This window comes from Cynocephalus volans, chromosome 5 (genome assembly GCF_027409185.1).
Source record: "Cynocephalus volans isolate mCynVol1 chromosome 5, mCynVol1.pri, whole genome shotgun sequence".
Classification (NCBI taxonomy): domain Eukaryota; kingdom Metazoa; phylum Chordata; class Mammalia; order Dermoptera; family Cynocephalidae; genus Cynocephalus; species Cynocephalus volans.
Window position 1 is genome coordinate 107,624,936 of NC_084464.1, and position 13,047 is coordinate 107,637,982.

The 13,047-nt window shown below is 34.8% G+C and overlaps 1 protein-coding gene across 4 annotated transcripts in view; it reads right to left on the minus strand.

Moving 5' to 3' along the window:
- HACE1 (HECT domain and ankyrin repeat containing E3 ubiquitin protein ligase 1) overlaps positions 1 to 13,047 on the minus strand; it is a 94,648-nt gene that overhangs the window by 27,824 nt on the left and 53,777 nt on the right. For all 4 annotated transcript variants that reach the window (XM_063096419.1, XM_063096421.1, XM_063096418.1 and 1 more), the window contains 6 exons: positions 8,968 to 9,302; positions 7,892 to 7,960; positions 7,569 to 7,656; positions 1,088 to 1,199; positions 897 to 994; positions 624 to 711 (listed from right to left, as the gene is read on the minus strand). In XM_063096419.1, the coding sequence (XP_062952489.1) occupies positions 624 to 711; positions 897 to 994; positions 1,088 to 1,199; positions 7,569 to 7,656; positions 7,892 to 7,960; positions 8,968 to 9,302 (790 nt within the window). The remainder of the gene's footprint in view (positions 1 to 623; positions 712 to 896; positions 995 to 1,087; positions 1,200 to 7,568; positions 7,657 to 7,891; positions 7,961 to 8,967; positions 9,303 to 13,047) is intronic.

Here is a 13,047-nt window from a genome sequence, read left to right on the forward strand (position 1 = left end):
GTTGTAAGCACCATTTCAAAAAACAGAGTTGTTTAGGCACACTAGATAGTTAAATAAGAGCTTTTTGGTTGCCAGGTCTTAATCTCTTAAAAGGATTAAAAATAAAGTTAGTATACATAAACAGATTATGAGTTAAGATTTAACATCATGATTTCTAGACTGGTGTCCATGACCAATAAATTTTAAGACTTGGAAACTCAAATAGGGCTAGCAAATTTTTATTTTTCTAAATAGGGACTTTTATTTTTTAGATCCATCTACTAGCACCATTACTTTATAAAACGAAATTTCAACTCAAAAAAAGACTAAAAGACAATCCTTAAATTGAATACATTTAGTTTTATTTTACAAAGCACTGATAAGCACTTCCTCGAGGCCAGCACTAGTCCTTGAGACAAGCATTTGGGAACCAACTATTTAAAGGAAAGAATGCTATACACTTATAATTCTACCACTCATTAACTGGAATTATAGACAAATCATTGAATTTCAGTTTTCTCTTCTATGAAATGGGAATACTCCACCTAACTCAAAGAACTACTGTGGGAATCAGATAAAACATGCTGAAGTCGTTTGAAAAATGTGACAAGTCACAGAAAAGTCATCTAGACCATAGAACTTACCATCAGCTGACTGCGTAAACAATGCATAATCAGGATTGACTATCTCATTAGACAGAATATCAAACCACTCACGCACAACACCTTGACCCTAAGTTCAAGAAAATAAAATTAAGCATCAACAGAAATACATTATATTGGGAAATTTTTTTTTAATAATAACAAAATTTAAAACATATTAAATTTTTCCCTTGTCAATTAAATATTAAACTTTACTCAGGTACATTTCAATCTTTTAGATATAGTGATTTCTACATCACTTATTTTTATACCCACCATGCCTTCTTCTCCATGGAACCGTACAGCAATCCCTTGCTTTAGCTTTGCACAATTTGCTTTTGACACAACTTCACAGCTACTCCTAAAAATAGAATCTAAATATGCAGCATTGGTTAATTTTATGCATTAAAATTTACAATAACAAGTAATTTGTGCCTCACACATATATGTTTCTTTGTTAAACATACCTCTATGAACCAGCAAGATATCATTTTCATTCACTGGCCTGTGCACCATGTCTGAATCTGGCTGTCCTGAATGCAAATGTTCATAGAACCATTCACAGCGATCTTTAAATGGCTAGCTCAAAAGATAACAGTAAGATAAGTTAGGAGTATTTTAGTTACCTGATTACCAGATTTCCTACCATGCTAAATGCTCCTTCTATAAATAATCACTTAGACCTTTATTTATAAAAAGTGGTTACTAGATAATGTTCTAACTATTCACAAAAAGGCAGATCATAGCTGAAATATCCGACCTACAGAACGTTTTTTAAAAATTCCTATCTTTTCAAGAGAAAATACTTGATAAATTAGGCTATATCTAAGAACTTAATAACAGATATGTAATTGAACATATTTATTCTCAAATAAGACTTATAAGAATAAATTTTCACATACAGAAAAATTATGTTGCATGTTCCATTTAATGTTTCAGAAAAATAATCTTTTACACCTAACTTTATTTCCATTTCTATCCTTTGGAATCTATGCAGCAACTAGAAAGGAATTTGTTACCCTTTTCCTTTCCCTTTCTCCACCCTAAAAATTGAAGAATAAGATCTCTTGAACAGTAAAGAAAGTCTCTACCTTTTGTTCATCTGCCAGGTAAGCAAACTGCAAGTGATCTGTAATTTTTATGATTAATCAGAAAGTATTATTGAGTACCTAGTATGTGTCAACACTGCAAGTAACATAAGAGCAGCAAAAATCTCAATTTCCTCGCTAAAAACTGTTTAATACAGTTAAAGATTTGAGACTAACATAGAACATTACAATACACATATAATACCAAGTTCTAAACAGTGAAGTACAAACTTCAGATGCACTGAGAAACTGGAGACTGCACAGTTGAGTGGAGTACAAGAGCTTCAATGAGGTCACAGTTTGAACTAGGACCTAAAGCTTGGCAGAACTCGCTCAAGTTGGGAGGAAAAAGGGCACACCAGGTTAAGGGACCAAGTAAAAAGGCACAAGAGAAACTGTATCTCCTTGCAAGATGCAGTAAAGGCACTGGTATAATTAACCAGAGTTCTATCCCTACACATGTTGAAAGAAATATGTTTATATAAGTAAACTGAGCACATAATTATGGATCCTGAGAATCAAGTAAAAGATACAGGGGCCACTGTGGGAATTTGGTCAGAGTAAAAACATGATAAATGCAATAATTAAAATGAATACAACAGCACTAGTATAGAGAGAGGTAATCCAGGTAGCAGTTGCAATAATAGATATTGGATGATAACATCCTGCTTGTGGTAGGAAAGAGAACAATGAAGTAAATCTGAGAGACATCACTCCTTAAAACAAAGATGAAAAGTAAGAGAAGCTATCTAGAGATATAACTTATTAAGAGAAATAACTTAGAGAAGGAATAACCCCCACCCCCCCCCACTTACTCCACACTCCTAGAAGGCACTAGTGGAACAATATTGAATAAGGTTTTATATATCCTGAATATAAAGTTATTGTGGGATATAACTACAAGGGGCTTGAAAATAAATACTAGACTGTGCTACAGCTGAGACAAGGGAAACAAAGCCACGAACAAAGTTGAAGTTGGAGACATGATAAACTCCCTTGTTCAAGAGATTAAAGATACAGAAACAAACACCAAGAATGAAAAAGTTATGATCACAGGTCAGAATTAGGAATTTGCTTAGCAAATGATATACACAGCTAGAAAAGTCAAAGGAGAACCAAGATGGTGCAGTACCACAAAAGCTAAAAGCATCAAAAGATAAACATGCTCAATACCATCCAACACCACAAAGAATTTATCTTTCAGGCAGTTTTCAGGACACCAATAAATTTCATCTGAGCTAAACTTATTATTAGTTTTGCTTTAAAACACTTAAATATCGTTTTTTATTAATTGTTAATAAAAATATTATTAATTAAGATAACTGGTGAGAGATTAACTTCTGACTTTTAATATCTGCTCTTTCAGTAAGAGTAAATATTCCCTTTTCAAAAGTTACGTTTGTAATTTTGCCCGTACTTCTAGCAGTCTTCCAGATTTTGAATAACAGCACTGCTGTTATTATACATTATTACATACACTACTGTGCATATAAACTAAATATTTCATTTTTAGTAAATAGGCTGGAATACAAAGTACTTGAAATTATAATGCTGATTATTTCTAAAACTTTGGTAAAAGAGGAGAGAAGAAACCATTACACAGAAGCAATGTATTTAAGTACGGGCTCTGAAGTCAGATAAACATGGTTTGAAACCCTGGTTCTGTCACTTACAAGGTTTGTGATCTGAGGGTAAATTACTAATCCTCTCAGAGCTTTAGTTTTCTCACCTGTAAAACAGAGAAAATAATACCTACTTCAAAGACTAATTGTGAGGATTAAATGAAATAATGCAAATATAGGACATAATAATCATAACTATAATCATAAGTTAGCTAATGCTTATTAAGCACCTATAAGCCAGGTACTGTTTTAAGCATATTACATGCATTTACCACATGCAACCCTCACAACATGAGAAAAAGAAACTCTTACCCCATTTTACAGAAGAAAAAAATGCAGCACTAAGAGGTTAAGTAACTTATGAAAATACTCAACAACCACAACACTCAACAAAGAGGTGGTGTTCTTATTATCACTCACAATGTTAAAATTACTGTCAATAACTATTTAAAATGACAACTTACTTGCTATTATAAGATATTAAACAACTATGTCCTTCATCTATAAAATATGAACCAAGAAACACAAATGGCAATTTTTTAAAGTAATTCAAATGGAAGATTAAAAAGTTAAAAACTGCTAACTTCAAAGCTAATTAAGGTATCTAAAAGACTAAAACAAACACACACACACACACACACACACCTACACAGCCAAAGGGCATGTTTTTTAAACTTTCTGAGTACCTGCATTTCCATAAATAATTCACAAAACAGGACTGATTACAGAGGTTCCTCTTAATAGCATTTGTACAGCAATATAAAATGTCTCTCCCTTTAACTACTGGCCACCTGAAAACCACCAACAGAAGAAGTAGTCAATCTCTTAGCAGAGGTAGTTGTTTTTTTAAACTTTTTAGTGGGGGAATAGTCTAGAAGTAACAGAAAATTTCAAAGTACAGTAGAGTACAAAGTATTTTTTCCTGATGTGAGAGTAAATTGACAACATGATGTCCAGTCACCCATAAATACTTTGGTGTGTATTTCCTATAGACAAGGGAATTCTACAAAACCAGATACAAAGCATCAAAATCAGAAAATTAACACTAATACATTACTACATCTAATCCTTAGACCCCATTTCAAGTTTTGCTAATTTCCCAATAATGTCCTTTAAAGCAAAATGATTCACGAACTACATTTAATTGTTCTGTCCCTTTCAGTCTCCTTCACTCTGGTACAGTTCTTCAATGTTTTCTTAATTTTCATGACCTTGATACTTTTAAATATTGCAAGTCAGTTAATTGTAGAATATCCCTCAATTTCTTTGGCAGGAATATCACAGAAGTGAGGCCAGGTTCTTCTCAGTGCATCCTATCAGCACACTGGTATGTCTGCTTTGATCACTGTCAAGCTTCTCCACAATAAAGCCCCCTTTTCCCTTTGTAATTAGTAAGTATTCTGTGGGGAGATACTTTGAGACTGTAAATATCCCACCCCTTATCAAATTTTCCATTTATTCATTAATTTTCAGTATAAACTCATAAGTTCCTATTTTACTTATAATATGTTGCCATCAGTATTTATTTATTTTTTATTTTATTATTTTTTTTTAAAGATGACCGGTAAGGGGATCTCAACCCTTGGCTTGGTGTTGTCAGCACCACACTCAGCCAGTGAGCAAACCGGCCATCCCTATATAGGATCCGAACCCGTGGCCTCAGCACCGCACTCTACCGAGTGAGCCACAGGCCGGCCTGCCATCAGTATTTATTTTGATGTTCAAACTATTCCAGACTTGGCCAGTGCGAGTCCATACCAGCTACTTAAGTCATTTTGACATAACCCCATCATTCTTTGAATACTTCTTTATTTTCTAGCACAACAAAATTTTCCAGGCTGATCTTGTACTGACCTAGCCCTGGAATTAACCACTTCTCCAATGAGCCCTGATTCATTGAGAATGGATTTAGAGACCGAGAGCTGGGTGCCAGTTTTGCTATACCCGTATGTATAGACTGAAAACTATAAGTTCACAATGCTATCTCCAATTCAAAGCCGACAGCACACGGTTCATTCCAGTTACCACCATTTTGTAGCTCCTTTCTCCAACAGTGAGAAATGAGGCTCCCATACTTACTTATTTGATCAATCTTCACTACCCTCAAATGTAACCAATCTCCTGTTGCTGACATGTCCCCTTTGCTGCACGGATGAGCTCTACCCCACAAAGCTCCATCAAACAACTGAGCAGCTGCCACCACCCTCCACATGAACATCCTCTTTCTGCCACTCCAACTAGCATACCCATGCTAGGCCTCTCTTCTACACAGACACCCTCCTTACCACACGCAAACTCCAAAATCCCACAGTGGGCCACCACAAGGCATGTGGACACCCTCCTCATCCTGATCAGGTAAAAAAAAACCCCTCTGGGTTGGTGTGGTGGAACCTAATGTAGATGCCTTCGGACTGAATTGTTCAGGAAGGGAAGAGCAAAAGGGAAAAGTACAGACAATATTAAAAATAGCAAACTTTTTAAAAAACTAAAAGCTTCTTTCAACTATTATCTCATTTGCCCTAGAACAGAGTCATATAGCGTAGGTTAAGAAAATGAACTTAAAAACGAGACAGAATTTTAAACTGTGGTTCTCCCACTTAGTAGCTAAATGACTTAAGTTACTTAACCCTTTCAGCTTCAGTGAAAAAATACCCATCTCACAAAAATGTTATGAAAATCTTAAAATTCATGTAAAGCAAATATATAGTACCTGACCTAAAACTGGCATTCAATAAATGTAATTATTACTACACTCTCTTTTAAACTATCATTATTAAACAAGTGTCAAAAGATCCCTATATACGTGTGCCTAGTTGTCAGCTTTTTTAACTTCTAAAGGGTCATTGTCCCTAAAGATACTAAAAACTACCTATGGTATTTATTATCTTATGACTATTTACCAAACCATAGCCTCCAGTCTATCTTACTACATATCTGACAAATTATTTTCTAAAACTTTGCCAGTATTATGTCATTCTCCTGAAGCAAAATTCTCAGTAGCCACTGATAGCAAACAAAGAAGGTTCTTCAATCTGGCAATCAAGGCTGAACACAGTATAACCCCAATCTACCTTTCAAGAATTATATCTTACTCCTTCACCTACACAAAATCTCTGCTGCAACCACTATAGTTTTATACAATTTTCAATCAAAATTTTGCATGTTTTTCAAACTTTTCACAGTAGCATAAAATGTACCTCCTCTTTGAAATTTCCCTTGACTACAGCAACCAAAAGCAAGCTCTTCCTCCCTTAAACTGGTAAAGAACTAGGTAATAATGTAATTACTATTTTATAGTAATATAGTATATTATATATATTATATATTCATATATATATCTCTCCCTTGCTAGATTGAATTAAGATCCTCTTGGAGAAAGAAAATGTGCTTTCTATCTCAAGAACAACTATCATTTATTAAGCATACATACCAGTCACTCTACAGTTTATTCTTCACGATAGTTCTTTTTTTTTTTTTTTTTTTTGTCTTTTTTGTGACCAGCACTCAGCCAGTGAGTGCACTGGTCATTCCTATATAGGATCCGAACCCGCAGCGGGAGCGTTGCTGCGCTCCCAGCGCCGCACTCTCCCAAGTGCGCCACGGGCTCGGCCCTTCACAATAGTTCTATGAGGTTGGTGTCATTATCTCTATTTTATAGATAAAGAAACCTAAGTTCAAGGATGTTAAGAAATGTGCCCAAAGTCACAGAGCTGGTAAGTAGCAAAACAAGCTTTCCCCTAGCAAGTTTCATGAAACGTGAGATATGTGGAATGAACAAGTAGGAGAACTCTGTAGGCGAAAGGTTCTCAGATCAAATAAGTTTGGAAGATTAACAAAGTTAAATCACTATTTTTACCAAAGGGCTTCTCAAAGCCTTTAACATGCTGCTGATGTGCTTTATAAATTTTCAAGGCCCTATGCTATATTTCCCAAATGTACTTAGGGACAAAATTCTTTTCTCGAGGACTATCAGCCTTATAGGACTAGTTTTACCGAGAAACTTATTTCAGGAAATGGGGCAATGTGTTCTGATATCTTTGCGCAGGACTTTTCACATAGTAGGCACTCAATACACATTTCTTGAAGAAGAAAATTTATTCTTCCTATATAAATAACAAGTAATTTCATTCCTCTTAGAAAAGAAGGTATTAAGTATAATAATTATGCCACTAAACAATATTCACTTTTAAAAATTAATTTCATTAGATACACTAAAAACAAGATGAAAAATTTCTTACCTGTGCTTTTATGATATGCATGAATCTTGACATCAACTCAGGACATTCAAGGAGAAAGTGAAAGTGGTCAAATATAATTTTGGGATTTCTAAAAGAAAAATATATTTTGTTTAAATGGATGGGAAGGATGAGTAGCATTACATAAAATGCAAATTAAAATAGATACTGAAACGGAAGAAAAACACATACTAATCCATACCTACTACACTTGTTATTGAGCATATTTTGAATAGTAATGGAAATAACATTTTTTCTATGAGATGAAACTATAAGTAAAGAGAAGAAGGGCTACCAGAGCAGTCCATAAATCCCAGAAAGCCTACCTGTTAACAAAGCATTTTAAAACCTCATCATGTTTGCAGACAAATTCAATAAAACGGGGAGAAGTCATTCTGTGAGGAGTAAAAAACAATCAATACACAGACAAAAGTTGAGGATATAATACTGCAAATTTGATAAATATGTATTGAATTGGACTGGTTTCTAGACCAAAAAAATAATAATTTGGTTTTAACCTTCTTTATAAATTTAGAAAACTGAGGCATGCCTAGCCAATCTGTAAAATGGTGGTCAATGGATACAAAACTGTAGAGAGATAGGAAGAATAAGATCTAGTGCTACATAGCAAACAATATAAGGAGACTACAGTCAACAACAAATAACTGTACAATTTCAAGTAGATAGTTGAGAGAATTTTGAATCCTCTCAACACAAAGAGGTAACAACGTTTGAGGTGATAGATATGTTAAATACTCTATAACTGCATAAAATTATCATGAGTCAATTAAGAAAAAATAAATTAAAAAGAAAAAGGAAATTTCAGGGACAGAAGTAGATTAGAGGTTACCAGAAACTAAGGGCAAGGAATAAAGAGAAGTTACTGCTTAATGGGTATAGAGTTTATACTTAGGATGATGAAAAAGTTTTGGAAATAGATAAGAGGTGGTGGTCACACAGTATTGGGAACGTAATCAATTCCATGCAAATGTGTGTTTAAAAATGCTTAAAATGGCAATCCTTATGTTATATACATTTTACCACCATAAAATAAAATAAAATTATATATATATATATATATATAACTGCTCAATAGATGGTATCAAGTGAATTTTTTAAAATCTTGAAATTTTGCACATCTCTAGAGGTTCTACACATTCCAAATACATATAATTAAGACATACTATATGAAGTGACATTCACCATTCTACACTGAAATAACATATACTACTTGTTTAAAATTTAAGTATTTTGTACTAGATCTAGATTAGGACAAGCATCCTAAAACAAGATCAGATACAACCTAAAGTTAACAAATTATTATTTGTTGTTACTGAAATTATAAAAGTATCATAGCTTTTCTTCATCTATCAGAGAAAAAAATAAGCCAAAACCTTCTTACCCTGGAGGCATCTGACAAGAACAGCACATGTAAAAAGCTTGAATGACAGCACTTAGTCGGTTAGCTGTCACAGAAATAACATCCTGACAATCTGCACTGGCTTCCTGTTTCCTTCCAAGAGCATCTGGTTTAGATTCCCCTGTGCCACTGGACAGATTTTCACAGCTCCCAGGTCCTGGAGGTTCAAATGGAGGAATGGATGTTGCATCTTGATCTTGGCCTTTTTGTTTCAGTAAAATAGAAGTGATATCCGTTGAGTCCTTTTTGTTTTTCATCAGTTCTGTAGCTATTAAAACTAGCCATTCATCTAATGAGTGCCAAAGCAATTCCAGAGGCTAAAAGAAAAAGAGTTTTTCAGACATCATTCTTAAACTGTACAGGATTTTAAAAACCCACACAGCCAGACAAATATTATAAAAAAGAAAATTTACTCTAGATAACTTCTATCTTCCCAAGTTAATGTGACAATAATGTCAAAAGGTAGAAATGAGGGGAAAATAGTTTATTTTCCAGACAAACAAAAACTGCAGGAGTTCACCACCACACGACCAGCCCTACAAGAAATCCTCAAGGAAGCCCTGCCATGAATACACAAGAAAGAACAAAACTCACTGGTAAAGCAATAATGCAAACGAGAAAGAGAAAGAAACTAAATCTTACCACCATAAAAAACTATAATGACAGTGTAATAATGCCCTGCTTTGTATCTGATTTTAGTAATTTTGGTCTTCTCTCCTTTTTTCTTGGTCAGTCTAGATAAAGGTTTGTAAAGTTTGTTAGTCTTTTTAAATAAATCAACTGTTGGTTTTGTTGATTTTCTCTATTGCTTTTTAATTCCCTGTTTCATATATTTCTGTTGTAATCTTTTCTTCTGGCCTGTAGAGTTTCTGTTGAGAAGTCTGCTGTTAGTCTGATAGGGGCTCCCTTATAGGTGACTTGACACTTTTCTCTTGCTTCTTTTAAGATTCTCTCTTTGTCTTTGAGCTTTGCCGGATGTGTCTTAAAGAGGATCTTTTGTTATTACCTAGTTATATTTGCTTTTGGTTTAATTTGCTCTTCTTTTTCTACCTTCTTAAGGTAGAAGTTTACATCTCTTATTTTTACATTCTCTTATTTTTAATATCGGTGTTTGAAAGTACAAATTTTCCTCTAAGCATTGCATGAGTCCTGCATCCTATAAATTTTGATACGTTACACTTTGATTTTTATTTCAAAGTACTCTCTAATTCCCCTGTGATTTTTCTTTGTACCTATTGCTTATTTAGGAGAATGTTGTTTAGTTTCCACACATTTGTGAATTTTCTAAATTTCCTTCTGTTATTGTGGTCAGATAACATATTTTCTATGATCTTAGTCTTTTTAAATATATTAAGATTTGTTTTATGGCCAAAAAAAAAAAAAAAAAAAAAAAAAGACCAGTCAGAATATTTCTAATCTCAAAGATTAACAGTTTAAAAGAGGGGTAGAAGTTAAACAGTCCTTCACCCTACATTCTTTTAAATATTCCTTCTGAGAATGATGAGCTGTCTTTCTGCAAAGGAATGGAAAAGTTGATCTTACTTTTTGAATCTTATATGATCACAGAATGGTATAATCCATACTATGCTTCAGAAAGACCTACCCTTAAAATATCTCAACTATCTCAACTATCTTACTTTTACATACCACTACAGAAAGAGATTATACAACCACATTTGGAAACTAGAAAACATTTAAATAACCTATTCTGCCAGGAAATTCTTCCCAATTGTTATCTAACAAATACCTCAGCCTTTCTTCACACTTCCATAACATTCTCTTTTGGAGAATATTTTATTGAATTTGCAAACAATTAAATCACTCCTGGTCTTCATTTATACATTAAACCAAAAAGCAGAAAACAAAACAAAACAAACAAAACCACCACCACCACTACGTTTAACTAAAAAACATTTCACTCAACAAATATTTAGTAATTATGCACTAGGTAGGCAGGTAAGCAGTGTTTCCCTTTTTAAGAGAAACTAATTACATCCTCTTTGAAGTCAAAATGAGCACCTCTCTCACCAATAAAAGGGCTTTTCCATAGTAAGGAACAACAGTTGGAAGATTCAGGGTTCCTGAGCTGCTTAAGGCAAGAAGCACCAGCTGCCATAGACACTGACATACCTTCACTGAAAATGTCTTAAAATTCTAATCATGATCCAAGTATAGGCCTATAGTTTCTCTCCATGAGCAAAACATCAAACCTGCTATAGAACATCAAAAAGAACTTCTTATGTCAGAAAAACTACTTAGCATTACATAAGAAAACGAACTTCCAAAATGGAAAGAACAGATGGTTATGTAAAACTGCCTAAAACAAAAGGATAAAGGACTAATTGGCCTCTAAATGAGAAGGGATAAAACCTAGAATCACCATGCTGGATGGAGATGAAACCTAACGCAAGAAATGACACATGCTGATCATGCAGATGTGCACTGAGTCTAAACCTGTAACAGTCCTGTTTTCAAATACTGACAATGTATAAAACTTAAAGGCAAATTTTGAATAATCCAGAAATAATACCAAAACAAAAAATGGACCTGTGTAAAAATAATAGTGACAACAAAGATACTAAAAAGCTAGAGTTTCCAGTAAATACAGCAAAGAATTAGAAGAGAATGAGGAAAAAAAGTAATAGCAAGCCATGCTAAGTCTTTCTTTACTTTTCCCTTTTTTCTCCACTTTTTCTTTCTTCAATCACATAGGCACTAACTAAATCCCAACCTTGAGTTAACTTTACGTAGGGAGTTGTCTCTTTGAAAATATTCAAAAAATTCATTCCTCAATCACAAAAAAGAATACTGTGAAAATAACTTCTAACTGTGGAAGCAGTCACAGACAAAAAGAATTAAAATAAATTTTAAAAATTAAAAATAAACCTCTCTCTGCTCTCTCTGTTTCCATCATCTTGCAATGCATCTCACTGCTGCCACCACCAGATGGACTTTGGACTTCCCAGCCTCAGAAACTGTAAGCAATAAATTTTGTTTTTTTTATAAATCACACAGTCTCAGGTATTTTGTTAAAAGCAACATAAACAGACTAATACAGAAAATTGGTACCAGTGAAGTACGGTGTTGCTTATAACAAATACTTGAAAATGTGGAAACAGCTTTGGAACTGGGTGTTAGGCAAAGGTTGGAGGAGTTTGGAGGACTCAGAAGAAGACAAAGGAAAGTTCGGAATGTCTTAGAGACTGGTTATGTGGTGGCGAGCAGAATGCTGACAGAAATACGGACTGTAAAGACCCTTCTAAGGAAGTCTCAGATAGAAATAAGGAGTTTATTGGAAACTGGGGCAAAGCTCAACCTTGCTATGAACTGGCAAGGAACTTGGCTACATTACATCCAAGCCCTAGGACTTTGTGGAAGTTGGAACTTAAAAGTTGGGAATCAGAGTATACAGTGGAAGAGATTTCTAAGTAGCAAAGCATTAAGGAAGTTGCATGGCTACTTGTAGCAGCCTATGCTGAGTTATGGTGGCAAAGGCATAACATAAAGCCAGAATTTAAAAGGGAAGCGGAGTGTAAAGATTTGGAAAATTTGCATTCTAGCCATGTGGTAGAGAAGCAGAGAGCATTTCCAGAAGGAAAATGCAAGGGTACTAAGAAGATTAACACAAAAATACGGGATTATCAAGAGAAGGGGAAAAAGGCCCTGAAGACATCGCAGAAGCCTCTGGGACCAACCCTTCCATTTCAAGCCCAAAGACCTAGGGAGACAGAATGGTCTTGGGGAATAGACTTGAGGAGCCCTCCACAGGCTCACTGCCCAGGACCACGTTGGGAAGCTGCTTCCAGCACCAGCACTCCGGCTGCTCTGGCTACTCCAGTTGTGGCTAAATTGGCCCCAGGTGAGCCTAGACATGCAGCTTTGGAAAATACAAGCTGGAAGCCTTGGCAACATCTGTGTGGTGTTAGGTCTGCAGGCTTGCAGAATCCTAGAGCAGTGAAGGCTTAGGAGCCTCCACCCCAATTTCAAAGGATGTATGGAAAAGTCTGGGGGCCCAGGAAGAGATCTGTCACAGGAGCAGAGTCACCGCAGACAACCTTCACT